Source organism: Saccopteryx leptura, chromosome 3 (assembly GCF_036850995.1).
Source record: "Saccopteryx leptura isolate mSacLep1 chromosome 3, mSacLep1_pri_phased_curated, whole genome shotgun sequence".
Classification (NCBI taxonomy): Eukaryota; Metazoa; Chordata; class Mammalia; order Chiroptera; family Emballonuridae; genus Saccopteryx; species Saccopteryx leptura.
Window position 1 is genome coordinate 159648250 of NC_089505.1, and position 18153 is coordinate 159666402.

Here is an 18153-nt window from a genome sequence, read left to right on the forward strand (position 1 = left end):
AATAATAGGCATTCATATCAGGAGAGAAGTAAAGGTATCACTTTTTTGCAGATGACATGATCCTGTATATAGAAAACCCCAAACACTCTACCAAAAAACTAACAGAAACAATAAATTAATACAATAAAGTTGCAGGATACAAAATCAATATACAAAAGTCTACTGCTTTTCTACATGCCAACCATAAAACTTTGGAAAATGAACTAAAAAAAAACAATTCATTTTACAATTGCAATGAAAAAAATAAAGTACCTAGGAATAAAATTAACAAAGGAGATGAAGAACCTATATACTGAAAACTATAAAACATTACTAAAAGAAATTTAAAAAAAATGAAATGGAAAAATATTCCATGCTCATGGACTGAAAGAATCAATAGTTAAAATGGCCACATTACCCAAAGCAATATACAAATTTAATACAATCCCCATCAAAATCCCAATGTCAGTTTTTAAAGAAATAGAACAAAAACCATCAGGTTTGTATGGAATCATGAAGAACACCACATAGCCAAAGTAATCCTGAGGAAAAAGAATGAAGCCAGAGGTATCATACTACCTGACTTCAAATTATACTACAGAGCCAGGATAATCAAAACAGCATGGTATTGGCAGAAAAACAGACATACAGACCAATGGAACAGCTTATATGGACAAATCATCTTTGACAAAGGAGCCAAAAACAATGGAGAAAAGAAAGCCTCTTCAATAAATGGTGCTGGGAAAACTGGAAAGTCACACATGCAAAAGAATGAAACTTGACTACAGCTTGTCCTTATGCACAAAACTTAATTCAAAATGGATCAAAGACCTAAATATAAGATCTGAAACAATAAATTACATAGAAGAAAACAGGTACTAAGCTCACAGACCTTGGCCATAGAGAACAATTTATGAATTTGACCCCAAAGGCAAGGGAAGTGAAGGCAAAATAAATAAATGGGACTATATCAAACTAAAAAGCTTCTGCACAGCAAAAGAAACTGACAACAAAACAAATACACAGCCAACTAAATGGAAGGTAATATTTGCAAACAGCTCCGATAAGGGGTTAATATCCAAAATTAGAACTCACAAAGCATAAGGGGCTAATATCCAAAATTAGAACTCAGAAAGCTAAGCAAACAAACAAGCAAATAATCTAATTAAAAATGGGGAGAGGATCTGAACAGACACTTCTCCCAAGCGGATATACAAATGGCTAACAGAGATATGGAAAGATGTTCATCTTCACTAGTTATTAGAGAAATGCAAATCAAAACTACAATGAGATACCACCTCACACCTGTTAGATTAGCTATTATCAACAAGACAGGTAATAACAAGTATTGGAAAGGCTGTGGAGAGAAAAAGGAACTCTCATTCACTGCTGGTGGTAATGCAAATTAGTACAACCATAATGGAACAAAGTATGGTGGTTCCTCAAAAAATTAAGACTAGAATTATCATATGACCCAGCAATCCCTCTACTGGGTATCTACCCCCCCAAAATAGAAAACGTTGGTACGTAAAGACACATGCAGCCCCATGTTCGTTGCAGCATTATTCACAGTGGCCAAGACATGGAAACAACCAAAGTGTCCCTCGATAGAGGACTGGGTAAAGATGAGGTACATATATACAATAGAATACTACTCAGCCATAAGAAATGATGACATAGTGACATTTATGACAATATGGATGGACCTTGAGAACATTATACTGAATGAAATAAGTAAATCAGGAAAAGCTAAGAACTGTATGATTTCACACATATGTGGGATATAAAACTGAGACTCAGGATATAGATAAAAGCGAAGTGGTTACCAGGGGCAGGGGGACATGGAAGAGGGGCATGTGCGAGGGGGTGGGAACGAGGGTGTAAAGAGGGACAAATATAAGGTGACGGAAAATGACTTGACTTTGGGTGATGGGAATACAACATAATCAACAGTTCAAATACTAAAGAAATACTTACCTGAAGCTTATGTACTCTTATTGATCAATGTCACCTGGTTAAAGTTAATTTTCTAAACAAAATTTTAAAAAATGTAACTCATGTTTACCTGTAAAAGTTGTTGCTGAGTTTTAATCATTTCTTTACAGTGCTGAATTTCTAACTCAAGTTTTTCAGTTTCTTCTTCATGGTCTTGTCGTGAGATTACATCTTCATCATTAAAACCTTCTAGGTGTACCTTTGAAACTAACACAAAAGCAGTAATTTGACATAAGTTTAACAGTCACTTTTTAGTTTATGGTGTTTTTTTAAACACATATTTAAAAATCAAGGCTCTCAGAACTTTTCTCTTTCTAGAATCACACGGGTCTTCTAAAACAGTGGTCCCCAACCTTTTTTGGGCCACAGACCGGTTTAATGTCAGAAAATATTTTCACGGACTGGCCTTTAGGGTGGGACGGATAAATGTATCACGTGACCGAGACAAGCGTCAAGAGTGAGTCTTAGACAAATTTAACAGAGGGAATCTGGTCATTTTTTAAAAATTAAACATCGTTCAGACTTAAATATAAATAAAACGGAAACAATGTAAGTTATTTACTCTTTCTCTGTGGACCAGTACCAAATAGCCCACAGACCGGTACCGGTCCGCGGCCCGGGGGTTGGGGACCACTGTTCTAAAAGATATTTCCCTGTGCCCTTTAAAAATTTCATAAGCTATAATAAAATTAGTTATATTATTTCAACACTTGAAAAAAAATTGAAAGCAATGTAACTATAAGGAGTTTATGAAAACTATAAATTGGTACTCTTTTTGGACTAAATGATAGTCTTACAAATAGACTTTTATTGCCAACATTTAATTTGTGATTCATGTTTATTCAAGATCATGTCCTAGTTAAAAATGGACAACCTACATTCATAGAAGAAAAGAATAATTAACATTCATAAACTATGTTCTTCTGACTCTTCTTCAGAGATCAACGTGGTGCTACAAATCTTGCTCTCTGATCAAAAATTCAACAAATAGAAGTGCAAGCATACTTGCTATTCTAACAACAATGATCGACTCACTCAAATCAGAAAAATCTCATGTAACTAATTTTGGTACATATAATAATAGTTTTTCTCATTGCTCTTTATTATTAGACAACTGGTATTGAGTTTGTTATTTTTGACAATTTAGAATAATTTTTTGTTTGTTTTTTAGATTTTATTTATTCATTTTAGAGAGAGGAGACAGAGAGAGAGAAGGGGGGAGGAACAAAAAGCATCAACTCCCATATGTGCCTTGACTAGGCAAGCCCAGGGTTTTGAACCGGCGACCTCACCATTCCAGGTCGACGCTTTACCCATTGCACCACCACAGATCAGGCTAGAATAAATTTTTTTTTTAAATAAGACTTCATTAACTGAACAGGAAATTTTCTTGATGTAAAAGCATCCATACTTTAATAAATATAAAATAGGATATATTCATCAATGTAGATCCATATATACTATCTGTATTGTCAGGAATAAGTCAATTTGTTTATTTATGAATTTTTGTTTTTTTTATGTGTTTTTAAATAGTCAATTTGTTTTTTTATGTATTTTTAAATAAATAAGTAATCGGCAAATGTAAGAAGTGTAGAACGATATGTACCAAACTGTTAAACATAATCTCGAAATAAACAACACCTGGACATTCTACTTTATGTATTCCATGACTGATGTAAAAACATTGAACATTATTTTGAAAATAATCTTAAAATGGATTATTAGGATCTTTCAAGTATGCAAATATCTAGAATTAGCAAAAGGTTCATACTTATACATGATGATTAATATTTCTTGATTTCCAAGATTTAGTAAGAGGCTGTTTATTTTATGCAGCTGTATACTGCATTTGAGTCACTATGTCCTCTTTCCAGAGAACGACTCGCTCTGACAGCCAAGTGTACTTTTTCAGTGAGATTCAAACCTCCTGTCTAAGTAGACATTCTTGCTTTTTAAACCACCAAACTGAGCTAAAGCACTTCAGGCTTGAGCTCATAACATGGCTTTTTAAGTGACTGAAAATTTAGTTTACTGAGGGTCACTCCTCACTCTGCATGCATTTAGGCAGTAGTTACCTTGGTTATCAAGTTTTTCTACGTGATTTTTCAAAATTCTCCACTGTTTTCTGATGCTATTTGTAAGCTGCTCTCTCACGGTTTCACAAGAAAGGTCCCACATACTCTCCCGACTCAGTTCCCCAGGATCTTCTTCAACATCAGAGATCACCTACAAGAGATGAAAAGACCAGGATCTTAAAATGGCTTTAGGTACTTAAATACCAAAATCATTTCTGTGTTTTATCTTAAGCATATATGACCCAGCACAAATACCTTGAGAAAAAGTAATTACTATCAAAGATAGAAATTCCCCAATTCAGGTCTTGTCCAAACCAGAATTTGAATCCAAATATAGTGAGCGACAAGAGTCATGGAGCTGTGTGAGAACAGTTACTACTTGTCTAATGTGTTAGGTGCTTCATATGTTAATTAATTCTCAAATCATGTTACAATGTGGGGAAACCCAGGCTTCGAGAAGTAGAGTAACTTAACCAACGTCACACAGCCAAGAGGTAGAACTGAGACAAAGTTAGATCAATCTTAGAATGTCTCCAATCTTAGGCTATTCAAATAAATCTATGAAATACTCTCCAAAGTAAAAGCAACTGTTAACCTTATTTTTCTCATGTAATTTTAAAAAATAAAACTGGAGATTATGTTTGTGAATTCTACCAAGACATTAAATTATAGGGAAGTGTAGCAAACTTAATCCCTGCACACGATCAAACAGAATTAAAGCAGGAAAAAAGAACATACAGAAACAAAAGTATCCTGAGTCTGAAGCAGTGTATCAGTATCGATAGTGTGAAGTCAGTGATGGGCTGTGGAGGTCAAGGTCTCCCAGGCAAAGCAGGCAGGAAAATGCCCAGGGTACAGCCCTCATTGTGACTCTGGTTCTTGCTAATCAATCTTCCAGAGCTATTTGCCAGTAACTTTCTCTTCTATGTATTTTAAAAACACTACAAATCCATTATTTTTAAAAGATGAACAGAACTGCTGCATATTTCCAAACTGAAACTCTAAAACCACAAAAATTAAAATAAAAAATCACAACATAAATTTTGAGTAAATTTTTTTTTATAATTAAGTAAACAAGATAATAAATGAAACCTGGATGCTACCTAGACATTACATATTATTCCTCTTGCTATAATCCTTCAATTTTTTCTTAAAAGATATGGTTGGGCGCCCTGGCCGGTTGGCTCAGTGGTAGAGCATCGGTCTGGCATGCAAGGGGTCCCGGGTTCGATTCCTGGCCAGGGCACACAGGAGAAGCGTCCATCTGTTTCTCCACCCCTCCCCCTCTCCTTCCTCTCTGTCTCTCCCTTCCCCTCCCGCAGCGAGGCTCCATTGGAGCAAAGATGGCCCGGGCGCTGGGGATGGCTCCTTGGCCTCTGTCCCAGGCACTAGAGTGGCTCTGGTTGCAACAGAGCAACACCCCGGATGGGCAGAGCATCGCCCCCTGGTGGGCGTGCCGGGTGGATCCCGGTCGGGAGCATGTGGGAGTCTGTCTGACTGTCTCTCCCCGTTTCCAGCTTCGGAAAAATACAAAAAAAAAAAAAAAAAAAGATATGGTTGGCCCTGACTGGTTGGCTCAGTGGTAGAGCGTCTGCCCAGCATGTGGATGTCCTGGGTTCGATTCCCGGCCAGGGCACACAGGAGAAGCGCCCATCTACTTCTCCACCCCTCCCCCCTCTCCTTCCTCTCTGTCTCTCTCTTCCCCTCCCGCAGCCAAGGCTCCACTGGAGCAAAGTTGGCCCGGGCACTGAGGATGGCTCTGTGGCCTCTGCCTCAGGTACTAGAATAGCTCTGGTTGCAACAGAGCAACACCCCGGATGGGCAGAGCATTGCCCCCTGGTGGGCATGCCGGGTGGATCCTGGTTGGGTGCATGTGGGAGTCTGCTTGCCTGCCTCCCTTCCCTTCTCACTTTGGAAAAATATCAAAAAAAAAAAAAAAAAAAAAAATATATATGGTTAAATTATTCCAATTTTAACAGAAAAAAAGATTTAGAAAAACATTGTTGGAAAACAGAAAAGATACTTAAGAGACTGTTTCTCCAACCTAAACATTTGAATTATGAATTACGCAGAAACTACACTGGCTAAGTAATGGGGAAGGGAGGGATTTAATTATCTGAGCAAGATCTCCTGAATTTACCACCTACTTTTGACAACTAAAAGCTGGTAATGAGAGGTTAGTATAGGTTGGGCCAAAAACGAAAGAAACCACAGGAGTAACAGAAACTATGTTAATCTGGAGAGGTAGTACAAATGTTAAGCACTGATGAGAAGAGAGAGACTTTGAGAAAAGGTTAACTAAATAAGCATGTCAAGCAGGCCCCAAATTGTAGAGTTTTAAAAAACAGATAATATTTTTTAGAGAGGAAAAACAAAGGTAAGAGGTGGGATGGACTTATCAGTTGGACAGATCTCTGATACCACAAATAAATACCAGTTTCCCCCATATCAGAAAGTGGAGCATTCCTATGAAACCTTCCATAAAGCAAAATAGCGTAAAGTGAAGAAGCAATTGCTATTGATTTAAAAGCAAAAATCCTCTTCGTATTTCTTTTGCTTAGTGAAAACAGGTACTAATGTAGATTTTCCGTAAAAGTTAAGTGGCATAATGCGAATTTTGAAGAACAGGAATACTTGTAGTCTTCAAATACAGGTTTAAAAAACAAATTTTGGTGACTTGCTGGTAATTAGCATTTTCTATCAAAATTGTTATTTTCAGATTTTAGTCACAAATCTTGAATCCAGAATTTAAACTTATATGTAAAACAATTAAGTTAAAAGGAGCTTTGCACCATTATGTGACTTGTTTTTTCAGACCTCTGCACATACTATGTTCTACCTTTATTAAATGCATTCCCATATCTTTTACCTCCGAAACACCTACCAACATTATTAAGATCCAACTCAAATGCTCAGTGATGCTTTCCTTGACTGCCACAGCTGTCCACCTGATTGCAGCCCTATAAAAGCTACAGAATTATTACTTCTACACCTGTGCCACTCCAAAAAGGAGCTTAAGGAACACAATGGCCTGAATGCTGTGCTCCCTCAAAATTCCTATGTTGAATCCTACCATCAACACGATGGCATTAGGAGGTGACCTTCAGGAGGTGATGAGGTCATGAGCAGGGCCTCTATAAAAGGGACCGGTGAGCTATCTGGCCCTCTACACCATGGGAGAATACAGGAAGTATGCACCGGACCTGCCGGCACCCTGACTTTAGACTTCCCAGCTCCAGAACTGTGAGAAATAAATTTCTTTGTTTATAAACCAGTCTGGCACTTTGTTACAGCAACCCAAACAAAGACAGGGGAAAAGTTTGAATCTTTTAGCTCTTTCTAGGGACTGGAACATAATGTACGCTCAATTATTTATGAACTGAGTGATTATTTGGTTCCTAAAGTTAACAAAACTTTCGCTCTCTGAACAGTAGAGCCTGCTTAGTGCACAATACTTAAAGTATTTAAAGAGTACTTGGCACAGTGGTTAAAAACACGAACTCTCGAGTGAGACAGACTTAGATTCAAATACTAGTTCTGTCACGTGTGATAGATACTAGGCTAACTATTGTGCCTCAGCTGCCTACAGCTATAAAATGAGGGTAATTATAGTAGCAAAAGCATCAAATTATAAGAATGAAATGATGTAATGTTTATAAAAATGCTTATCACAGTGTCTGACACAGATTAAGTCCTCAGAAAACAATCTCCATCATTTCTCAGGACACACCTAGAAACATCTGGGACATTTTCTAGGTTGTCATGGTGACTGGGGGTAGCAAAGCAAAGGTGTCCTGTCCAAAATATTAAGTGTCCCCACTGAGGATACCTATCCAGCGTTTCAATTGTTCTAATTAGCAATTTGAAGACTGTGAGAGAGGAAAGAGCCACTTACAGTTCCTGCGTTATCATCTGCTCTTTCCCTAGGTTTCTGCTTTTGGGGAGAAAGAAGAGAAATCATTTCCTTTTTCATTTGCTGAAGAACCTTCTTAAGTTCAGCATTTTCCATTAGGATTTGTTTCTGACGATATTCATAATCATTCAAGAGACTCTTATACATTTCATCTTCATTCCTGAAAAGAGAAACTGTGAGTATGAAAATGAGTACAGAAAGCAAAGCCCGGTGAAATGTACCCGTTCCCCTGGGCCTTACCTCGCCTCACTTTTCCCAGTCCTCCAGGAGCCCCTTTTCCCGTCAGCTCTCCCCACGTAATTTAAAACTTCCATAGCTACAAGTAAGAACACACAAAACAAAACCAATTCTCATCACACACATTGAAGTGTTTAAAACCCCAATACACTCTTTAATACACCAGAGATATAAGTCAACCTGGTACACAGATTAATATTTGGGCTCAGTCAGCCCAGATTTCAAATTACAGTTCCATCATTTATAAGCACTGAGATCTCAGCAACTTATTTAACTGCTAAGCTTGTTTCTTCATTGATACAGGCAATAATGAAGGTCTTTATCCAAAAAAAAATTTTTGAAGAGCAAAAGAAATGTTAAAGCAGTTAACATGCCTAATAAGTGTTATTTTATTATCATTAATTTTATCATCAGGCATTGGCAAACTAAGGCCTGCAGGCTGGCTTGCCTGATTTTAAAAATAAAGTCTTATTAGAACGCAACCACACCATTTGTTTCCATATTGTTATGGCTACTCTTGTGCTACAATGGCAGAGATGAACTGTGGAGACCCCACAAACCCAAACATATTTACTACTTGAACTTTACAGAAGTTTGTCAAGCCCTATAGCATCATCAGCAGTAGGGCAGCTGAGGCCCACACAAGTGCTAGTTCCTCATCTGCACCAGGTGGAGATGGAGGCAGCTGGCACAAGAAGCAGAGATGAGAGGAAGCTCCTATGATTTTAGAGCTCATAAACCATGAACTCACTTCCAGCTGGGTTTGGTTTGGACAAGGTAAACAGCCAGGGCACCCCTTCATACCACAAGGGCTCTGCTCCAGAATAAAACTTTAAATAAACTTCTGGAAGCAGGTGATACATTTCATCTTTTAATTTTATTTCCTTCATGAATGAACACCAAGTTAACCAACCTTAAAAACCAATGAGAGTCCAAGTGCAGTTTAAGATTTATTACCACACAACATAATTAACAGTTCAAATGTTACAGAAATGTTTACATGAAATCTATGTACTCTTATTGATCAATGTCACCCCATTAAATTTAATTTTCTAAATAAAATTTAAAAAAATATTTATTACCTCAGAATACCTAAAGATATTCAACCTTGTCTTAATTGCTTATTACACTTTCATTTTCCAATAATTTTTAAAATAAAATACTGGAATACTGTATGTGCAGCCTCTGCGCTATACAGCACCATCAGTGGTACAGCCAACACTGAACTGCTTGCTGGTGGAGGCAGAGCCCTCTGTGTGACAGCCTGAGCTGTCCGCTCATCAGCTGTATGCAGGTCCAAGTTCAGGTTAGAGAGGCAGTTTAGGGGTATGACTGTATAATACAGGTTACAGGACAGCCTGTCGTCCACTGGGAAACCACGTTCCAGTAAATAAATGCATCGATTTCCCGTTTCTGAATCTTATCAGGGCAGCAAGACTATGTGTGGAGCTGTGCTTTGTTTTTGTGTAGATTGACTTCTTAATCTATGCTAATCAAGTCATAAATTAATTTTGAAAAGAATACTAGACAGAAGTATACCTTAGATACAAATATAAGCATCCTTTTGAACAGATGCTTCAAAAATGCACAGCTCAGGTAGGAACTCAAACTGACAAATTATTGATCTGATGAACAATTTTCTCAAAAACAATTCTATTGATACTCAGAAGCTAATTCTGATTTTTAATATTATTGGTTCTTTATCATGGAAGATGAGTGTCCTCTGGCTTAGTTTTTCTCTATGGATTAATCCTACACCTGCCATGTTAATAAGAAATGCAATTCTTATATGCCACTAAAAGCAAAGCAAAATTACTATTTTTCACTCACCAGTTGTCTCAATATCTAGTTTATATGAATATATGCCATCTTTAAAATACTATATAAAGCCTGATAATAACACTTCAGGAGTTACTGTGCTCAATGCTCTTACATTTATTGCTTGCACAGTACTAGCTTATTTCCCTTACCGCTATCTTAGCCAGCTGTTTCCTACCTATTTTTTTATCCTTCTTGTTCATAACAAGTTGATGTAGACGTTCCTTTAGTTTATTATATTCACGCTCCTTTCTCTTCATATCATGATTATATTGAGTAGCTCGACTTGCAATGATATTTTGTAATTTTTGTACCTGAAAAAAAAAATTTCTATCAAATGTGTCCCTTTTAGATTGATAAACCCAGTTAAAATTCACAAATTCAAAATAGAAAAGAGGTCCCAGAGTTCACTTCCCTATATAATAGTTTTTAAATTCTCGGATTATTCTCAACCTTCTTCATCTTGTGGTACACAAATTAATTACTAACATTCTGCAGCATATCAAAAAATCTATTTTGCCGAGCTGACAAAAAATACACTATTGGTATAATTTTGATTCATTTACACCAGACAGCTTTTGGGTTGACTGTTGTCATGTTTTTATTTGACAATCTAAGAGAAAAGAGGTCAGTGCCCCTGACTAAACAGTCAGGTAATAGATGTTTTTTTTATTTGGTTTTTTTTTTTTTTGTATTTTTTTGAAGTTGGAAATGGGGAGGCAGTCAGACTCCTGCATGTGCCCGACTGGGATCCACCCGGCATGCCCACCAGGGGGCGATGCTCTGCCCATCTGGGGCATTGCTCTGTTGCAACCAGAGCCATTCTAGTGCCTGAGGCAGAGGCCATAGAGCCATCCTCAGCACCTGGGCCACCTTCGCTCCAATGGAAGCTTGGCTGCAGGAGGGGAAGAAAGAGACAGAGAGGAAGGAGAGGGGGAGGGGTGGAGAACAGATGGGCACTTCTCCTGTGTGCCCTGGCCGGGAATCAAACCCAGGACTCCTGCATGCCAGACCGACGCTCTACCGGCCGGGGCCTAGGTAATACATGTTTTAAAACCTGCAGCGCACCAGTGCGCCTGCTGCAGAGCAGCAATTGGAAATCGCTTTTCTACACTTTCCCACCTATGTAGAGACTCCTGTTAACTTCAAAGCCAAAACTTTATGGAAGTATGTAAGTGATTAAACCTTCATCTGAAACAAGTAGAATTCACCTGATCATTTGCAGTGACTTCCTTAAATGAACGACTTGAATCACTTTATTCCTTATCAATCTGTGACAAGGCAAATCAGCCATGGTCCATGGCTGCAGGTGACCAGGTTCATTCTTCTCCAACCATACACAGTTCTCAAATTAGAGTTAAGTACAAATAGCAGCATCTGGTTCAAGCATTTTCTGAATATCTACTACTTACCATGTACTAGTGGCTTCTTAGGCAATTTTAATAAAGTTATGATATTAGCCACTTAATCAATATATTAATAATTAAATATAGGAAAATAAACCTATCTAAATAACTACAAGGTCTGTAAAGAAATTTGTCTGCTAACAGTCTTTAATTACAGTTAAAACAACATGTACAACACTGAAATTATAATATTTTTACAGCTATCACATGGTCAAGGATCAAACTGCAGAACAATTACAACATAATCGTTTCTTCTTACATAAATTAAAAAATAATTTAAATTCATCAACTTTATAGGTCCAAATACTAAAAAACCAAAGCTATAGGCCCAAATACTAAGTAACCACTAAAGCAGAAATGAGATTTGAAGTATGATACTTTTAGCCTCAGAAATGAGTTTTTTTAATGTGAATTGTTTTTTTTAAACAATAACTCTCGTGCTCAGTTAATCAAATGACTGCTTGATTGGATGAACGATGTCAACACTGAAGATGGGGCAGATATTAAGTATGGGTAGGCAGAGAGTGAACGGTCTGCACTGAAGCACCCCTGTGCTTGACAAGTGACAGTGTGGGTGCCCTCAGGAGATTTGGTAGGGGCGCTAGCTACAGAGCCTGGACTGCCAGCCACACTAAGCCAATGGATCCGCTCGCAGGGGGTGTGGGAGGTTCCTGACCTCAGCAAATATGATACAATGCTATACACAGAAGTCTACAATACAATTTGACACAGGGTGAATAAATTGGTCTTTCTTGTTTAAAGTAAAGTAGCTCTTATGGCCACCTCAAATTATATATTTATAGAAAGTCACTTAAACTTTATCTGCAATAACTGACAACTCACCTCATCTTTCTCATTTTTCAGTAACTGATGCAAATTCCTGTTCTTGCACTGAAGCTGTCTGTCTCTTTCCTGAAGCCCAATCATTTCTCTCCTGGAGGTTTCCAGTTGTTCCTAAAACATTCAAATGCACTTTTGATTAAAATTAACATAAGATTCAGAACAAGTGAATTCTTAAAACATTCGTAAAAACAAGCTAAAATTGAAGTTTGGAGGTACACAAAGTATTTTTAAAGCACTTCTGAAGCTCAATACTATAAAGTTATACAATTTATTTAAATATCAAATCTTATTTAATTTACTTACAAAATGTTTATGTATATTCAAGAGCTTCAATGTGGATTCCCTGAAAGGCTCTTCACTTATTCGAGTGACATCACTACTGAATATTTTAAAACTTCTTTTTAATATTTTTTAACCCTTCTGTCGCACACTTTGAGAAAGAGCCAAAAGTGATTCAAAGCTAAGTCTGAAGAAGACTGACCAAGCAAAGTGGAGCACTTCAGGCCAGAAAGGACGGGACTACAGCGCAACACCCCTCCCCCTCGCAGGTGGTCAACTCTGAAGGTTTTCCCCAGGGAGAAACGGAGTGATGCTAGAATCAGTATGGGATGAGATGATGACTTCCAATTCATTCTGCACATTTCTGGAGAAACTGCGCTAAGTTCTGCATGAAGTCACTGCAGCATTTTTTAAATACTCTTTATCTTTTTTAAATATAAAAGCCACTTAAGTTACGTCATAACAGACACAATGATTTGCACAATCTTTATAACAATGGATCCCAAAAAAATACAGACAATTTAGGACTATAACTTGGATAATTCAAAGGTTGTCAAAAATTCTGGCATCTTCTTGTTTAAAACTTCCTATCATGCCAGACCATTCTGCATGACTGGACTTGAAGCCTCTGGGCCCGCTGACATGCCCTACATACATATGTCAAGTAAGAGATTAGCAGGCGTCCCCAAACTACCCCAAACTACAGCCCCCTGAGGGCATTTATCTGCCCCCCCCCCCGCACTTCCGGAAGGGGCACCTCTTTCATTGGTGGTCAGTGAGAGGAGCACTGTATGTGGCGGCCCTCCAAAGGTCTGAGGGACAGTGAACTGGCCCCCTGTGTAAAAAGTTTGGGGACCCCTGACCCAGAGTGATTATCAACACTCTACCTGAACTCATCACCAACCCTGTAAATTTGTCCTCTGCCCTCCTGCATTTCTTATCTTAGAGGATTGTACCACCATCCTCAGCAAACTCAAGTCAGAGACTTGAATGGTATCTTAAATTCATGACTCTTGTTCCCCAAATGATTTTTCATAAAATTCTACCCATTCTACCCCCTAAGTTGCCCTTATATCTCACTCTATCTCCACTGGCACTACCTTCATTCAAGTCCAAACCTTTCCTGATCTGGTGACTGCTACAGCCTGCTAACAGCTGTCCTTTACATCAGGTTTCCCTGAGCCCCCCTCTTTTCATTCCAAATACAAATCCACACCTCCCCCCTATAATTTCTCCACTCCATAGCCAGATTAATATGTACATGATACCTTCCTCCTGTTTACATTCCGCGGTCCCTCAGGTCTCTGCACAATGCCTTTTGTATCATCAGGGGCCTGGATCCCGGCCTCACCACTTACCACTCATGCACCATATACTTCAGCTCCTACACAGCTATATGCTATTCTCTGAGTAAAATGTTCTCTCATGCCTCCATGCTTCTACACAGGTTATATGCTCTGCCTAGAATGTCTTTTCTAAACACTAGCAAACACCAAGAACAATTAGTGAAGCAAGTAATTATGATTCAGTGTGTATCCTTCCACTGGACTATAATCTCCTAGCAAGCAGGGACTAGGTTCCACTCATCTTTGAAACCAGTACCAAGAACACATCAAATTTTGCTCAACAAATTGAATGAAGCATATGCTATCTAGAAACTCTTCAAGGACAGATTAGCAACTTTTTCCACTGAACATACATTTCTGTCCACAGTTGACTCAGAATATCTGATTTTGACCTAGGTCAAATCCTAAATTAGAAGGTATTTTGTAAAATACTCCTTGCTATGCAAAATCCTAATAAATGACCACTTCTTAGAGGAAAGGTTCAAGAGTCCCAAATCACCAATATCATTAGTAGCTATTTATAAGACACTTGGCCAATGGTACCCAAATATAAAAAGTTTTAAACCTTAAGACTAAGGTTTACAACTCTGGGTCAGTCTAATTCATAAGAATGTCTATGAGTCTCTCTGATTAAGACTAAATTTGCAGTCTTTTAATAAAGCCAGGAGGATACCATCCACCTTATCCAGCCTACCAGAGCTCCCCAATCTGCCAAGATACAGAGTTGAATAATCTCTATCTCCTAGGCATAATGGATGTACAAAACATAAAAATATTAAAAAGAAAACATACAGTTATTATGTGCATGAGCTAGAAGACAATATAAAATAGCATTAGGCAATGACGGGCTGGTAGGGGCAGGTGTTACTGAGGAGCTAAGATACTTCTCTAAATCAATTACCAAACGCTCCCCCTGTTCACATATGGGCCAACTGCAGGCCACTTCTTTACCTTACATTCCCTACTAAAGGATTTGCAAATACGTATTACATACAGAGATCCTATTACTTCCTAACAGAGTTCAGAGATTCAGGATACTAAGTGTTTTGTTTTGTTTTTTTTTAATTATTATCTGTTCTTGGAGTGGGATGGTCAAGGGGGAGGGGGGAGAGGCTATAATAGAAGAAAAATAAGTAGAGAGGCATAGACCAACAGCTGAAAAACTAAAAGGAAGCTGGTTCTCTGGGAGTGTGCAGATTCAAAAGCTTTTATTTTCACATGTAAGAAAACCCAAAATAGAATAGTATCTTTAGAAAAAAATTTTGCCTTGGATTGATTCTATTACACTCTTCATAATATAAGTCCCTACCATACTGTGACTTTGACCGCCTTCTTCCCTCTCCTCAAATAGATGAAAAGGAAATAGATAAAAAGAAAACATAAAAGAAAGGAAAGAACAAAAGCAAAGCCGAATCCAGCAATAAATGTTGTATAGTTTAAGGTAGCAGGTCAATGGCCCTGTGAAAAACATTTCCTTTGGAGAAGAAATAAGCAAGTTTGCAATAGCCCTCTTCTATGGTCTTCTCTAGAGCACTAGACTCTAAGAGTTAGGAGTTATCTGGCCTGCTTCCATTGTTAAACTTTCTAGCAACTTTGGCATAGGTATCTTCTAGAATATCTTTCTTGAAATTAAGTGATACAGCTTCTCACGATAAGATTTCTGTGTAAGTTAAACAGCTACTTTGTTAAGCACAACTGAATGGGGCAAGGGAATCCTTATTTATTTTCCTCTGATATAAATATTTCCTAATTAACTTTCTACAGATTCAACAAGTCACTAAACAGTTCATAAAATCAATGTTGTCAATATAGATATCACAAAGCAATACGAAAGATCTACACAAATTACTTTAAGTTCACTTTAATTTTAATTTTTAAATGATTGTGTTAACATGGTTTCAAATGTCCCACTCAATAAAACACTTTATATAAGTGTTTTAAGTTCACTTTTACTTACACATTTAAAAAAAACTAAAAAAATAAATTAATTCAATTTGATAAAGCCAATGAAAATTTATAGTTATCAAATTACATAATGGGACTGAGATTCCAATTGACATGCAACTTCTACCTTAAGTTTTGCATAGCAGTTCTGTAGATGGTCCATATCACTTCCCAGTTTCAGATTTTGCGTTTCCACATTTTCCTGAGCTAGCAGGTTCTTCCGCTGAAGTATAAGTAGCTCATTCATACAATTTAAAACAGCAACTATATTTAATTTTCTCTTTGTCTCTTTACCTTTGGAGTCTTCATATAATGAAGGAAAACCGAAAGTAGTCAATTCCTGGTAGGAGAAAAGTTTCCTGAAAGTTGGTTACCAGACAACTTAGTAAAAGAAAAACAAAAGTCTTTTCTAAGAAAGAACTAAAACTATCCTGAGATAGTTACAAAAATAGTAAATATCTCAAAGGATAAAGAATTGAGAGAACTGGACTCTTCGGTTCTGCTCTGCAATCAGTCAGAACAAGGCTCTCAGTTTCTAGCTCAGTGAAATGAGGGTGAGACTCCCAGTGGAGGTGCCCGTGGGGTGGAGGCGACCTCATCTAAATAAAAACGTTTACCTCGTATCTAGACAAGTGGTCACCAAGGGATCTCCACAAATCTAATACAAGTCCTGGACCAATACACAACAATATACTGGTCATGACAAGTGTTCTTGTAACTTTAATATGTTCTATTACAGAACATGATTTATATACAATAGCTTCTTAAAAAAACAAAAACCTATGTTACCTGATCAAGATATGAAATACTTTGTTCAATATTCTCTTCTGTGCAGAAGGCACTGAAAAAACTGTGCACATTTTTTGATAAAGGAATTGAAGAACATAGCACTTGCTGTGAGTATAAACTTGATGGAGACATCTTTGTTTCTGAGGTATATTGAGAGAGATATTTGCTTTCTGAAAGAAAAAAAGCACTTATATAATTTATAAAATGCATGCAATGTTAACATAATCTTCATTACCAAATATTTTGAATTATACGAATATTATTATTATTTTTTTTTTTTTAGTTTTTTTTTTTTCTTTCTGTATTTTTCTGAAGCCGGAAACGGGGAGAGACAGTCAGACAGACTCCCGCATGTGCCCGACTGGGATCCACCCGGCATGCCCACCAGGGGGCAACGCTCTGCCCACCAGGGGGCGATGCTCTGCCCCTCCGGGGCGTCGCTCTGTCGCGACCAGAGCCACTCTAGCGCCTGGGGCAGAGGCCGAGGAGCCATCCCCAGCTCCCGGGCCATCTTTGCTCCAGTGGAGCCTTGGCTGCGGGAGGGGAAGAGAGAGACAGAGAGGAAGGAGAGGGGGAGGGGTGGAGAAGCAGATGGGCGCTTCTCCTGTGTGCCCTGGCCGGGAATCGAACCCGGGACTTCTGCACGCCAGGCCGACACTCTACCACTGAGCCAACCGGCCAGGGCCAAATATTATTATGTATTTTCAAAGTTGGTTTTTGTATGGAAACTAAATACATTTTCCAAAAGATACAACTATATATTAGTGGTGCTCCTACTAGGCATGGTAAGCTACAGCATGCAACCTTAATTTACAGTGCTTTTGAGTTACGAAAATAACAGACAAAAATCACTTGTCCATGTGCTCAAAGTTTATGTGATTAAAGAAATATATCAGAGAAATGTATTAAAGTAGCCAATGAATTTATTTCAAATGCATAAAAACTTCCTCAAAAATAGTAACAATCATAGCACCTGTGTTTGTCTTTGTTTGATTTGTGGGCAAAGACTACACACAGGTGCAAAAAATAAATCCTCTTTTGCAACCTAGAACTCATGGTGCAGTATGAGTTTTGATACATATAAGAAGGAACATGATAAAAAAAAAAAAGTGACAATCAGGTAATCTATCACCCATCCACAGCATTTACCCCCACTAATTATGGTCCATTCCTTAGTGCTCCATAACACTGAAGATGGGAATCAGACATTTTACAATTACTTGTGTCTCCTATTAGTCACATCTTCAATATTTGTGGTAGTTATTTTTAGTTTCATTGAAATCACCTTTAAAATTACTGCTTTAGTTTACAAGGATCTGAAACTGAGTTACCTGCAGACAGACCTGGATCTGTGACAGTCATCCAATCTCCCATAGCAGTCTCCAGGGCCAGGGTACCTGAGAAACCGGGTCAGCAGCGCAACACTAGTCCAGCCGCTGTCCCTCTTCTATGTAGGCATCTCCTGAAAAAGCAAATCACAGAATAACAGCATCTAATTAAAAATAGGAAAGCAAATATAAAACCAATGT

At 37.9% G+C, this 18153-nt stretch overlaps 1 protein-coding gene and 1 non-coding gene across 10 annotated transcripts in view; one reads left to right on the forward strand and one right to left on the reverse strand.

The window, feature by feature from the left end:
* Window positions 1-18153, reverse strand: part of SSX2IP (SSX family member 2 interacting protein) — a 45174-nt gene that overhangs the window by 7917 nt on the left and 19104 nt on the right. For 5 of the 9 annotated variants that reach the window (XM_066376676.1, XM_066376672.1, XM_066376673.1 and 2 more), the window contains 9 exons: window positions 17956-18086; window positions 16625-16794; window positions 15963-16175; window positions 12267-12377; window positions 10196-10331; window positions 8203-8278; window positions 7945-8122; window positions 4050-4200; window positions 2045-2181 (listed from right to left, as the gene is read on the reverse strand). In XM_066376676.1, coding sequence (XP_066232773.1) covers window positions 2045-2181; window positions 4050-4200; window positions 7945-8122; window positions 8203-8278; window positions 10196-10331; window positions 12267-12377; window positions 15963-16175; window positions 16625-16794; window positions 17956-17998 — 1215 coding nt within the window. In that variant the 5' untranslated portion in view covers window positions 17999-18086. Of the gene's footprint in view, window positions 1-2044; window positions 2182-4049; window positions 4201-7944; window positions 8136-8202; window positions 8279-10195; window positions 10332-12266; window positions 12378-15962; window positions 16176-16624; window positions 16795-17955; window positions 18087-18153 lie in introns of all 9 variants that reach the window. The other 4 variants (XM_066376677.1, XM_066376679.1, XM_066376680.1 and 1 more) reach the window with 2 other exon arrangements.
* LOC136401651 (small nucleolar RNA SNORA40) lies at window positions 17593-17719 on the forward strand. Its single transcript, XR_010750668.1, has one exon. It is a non-coding gene; the product is annotated as a small nucleolar RNA SNORA40 (small nucleolar RNA).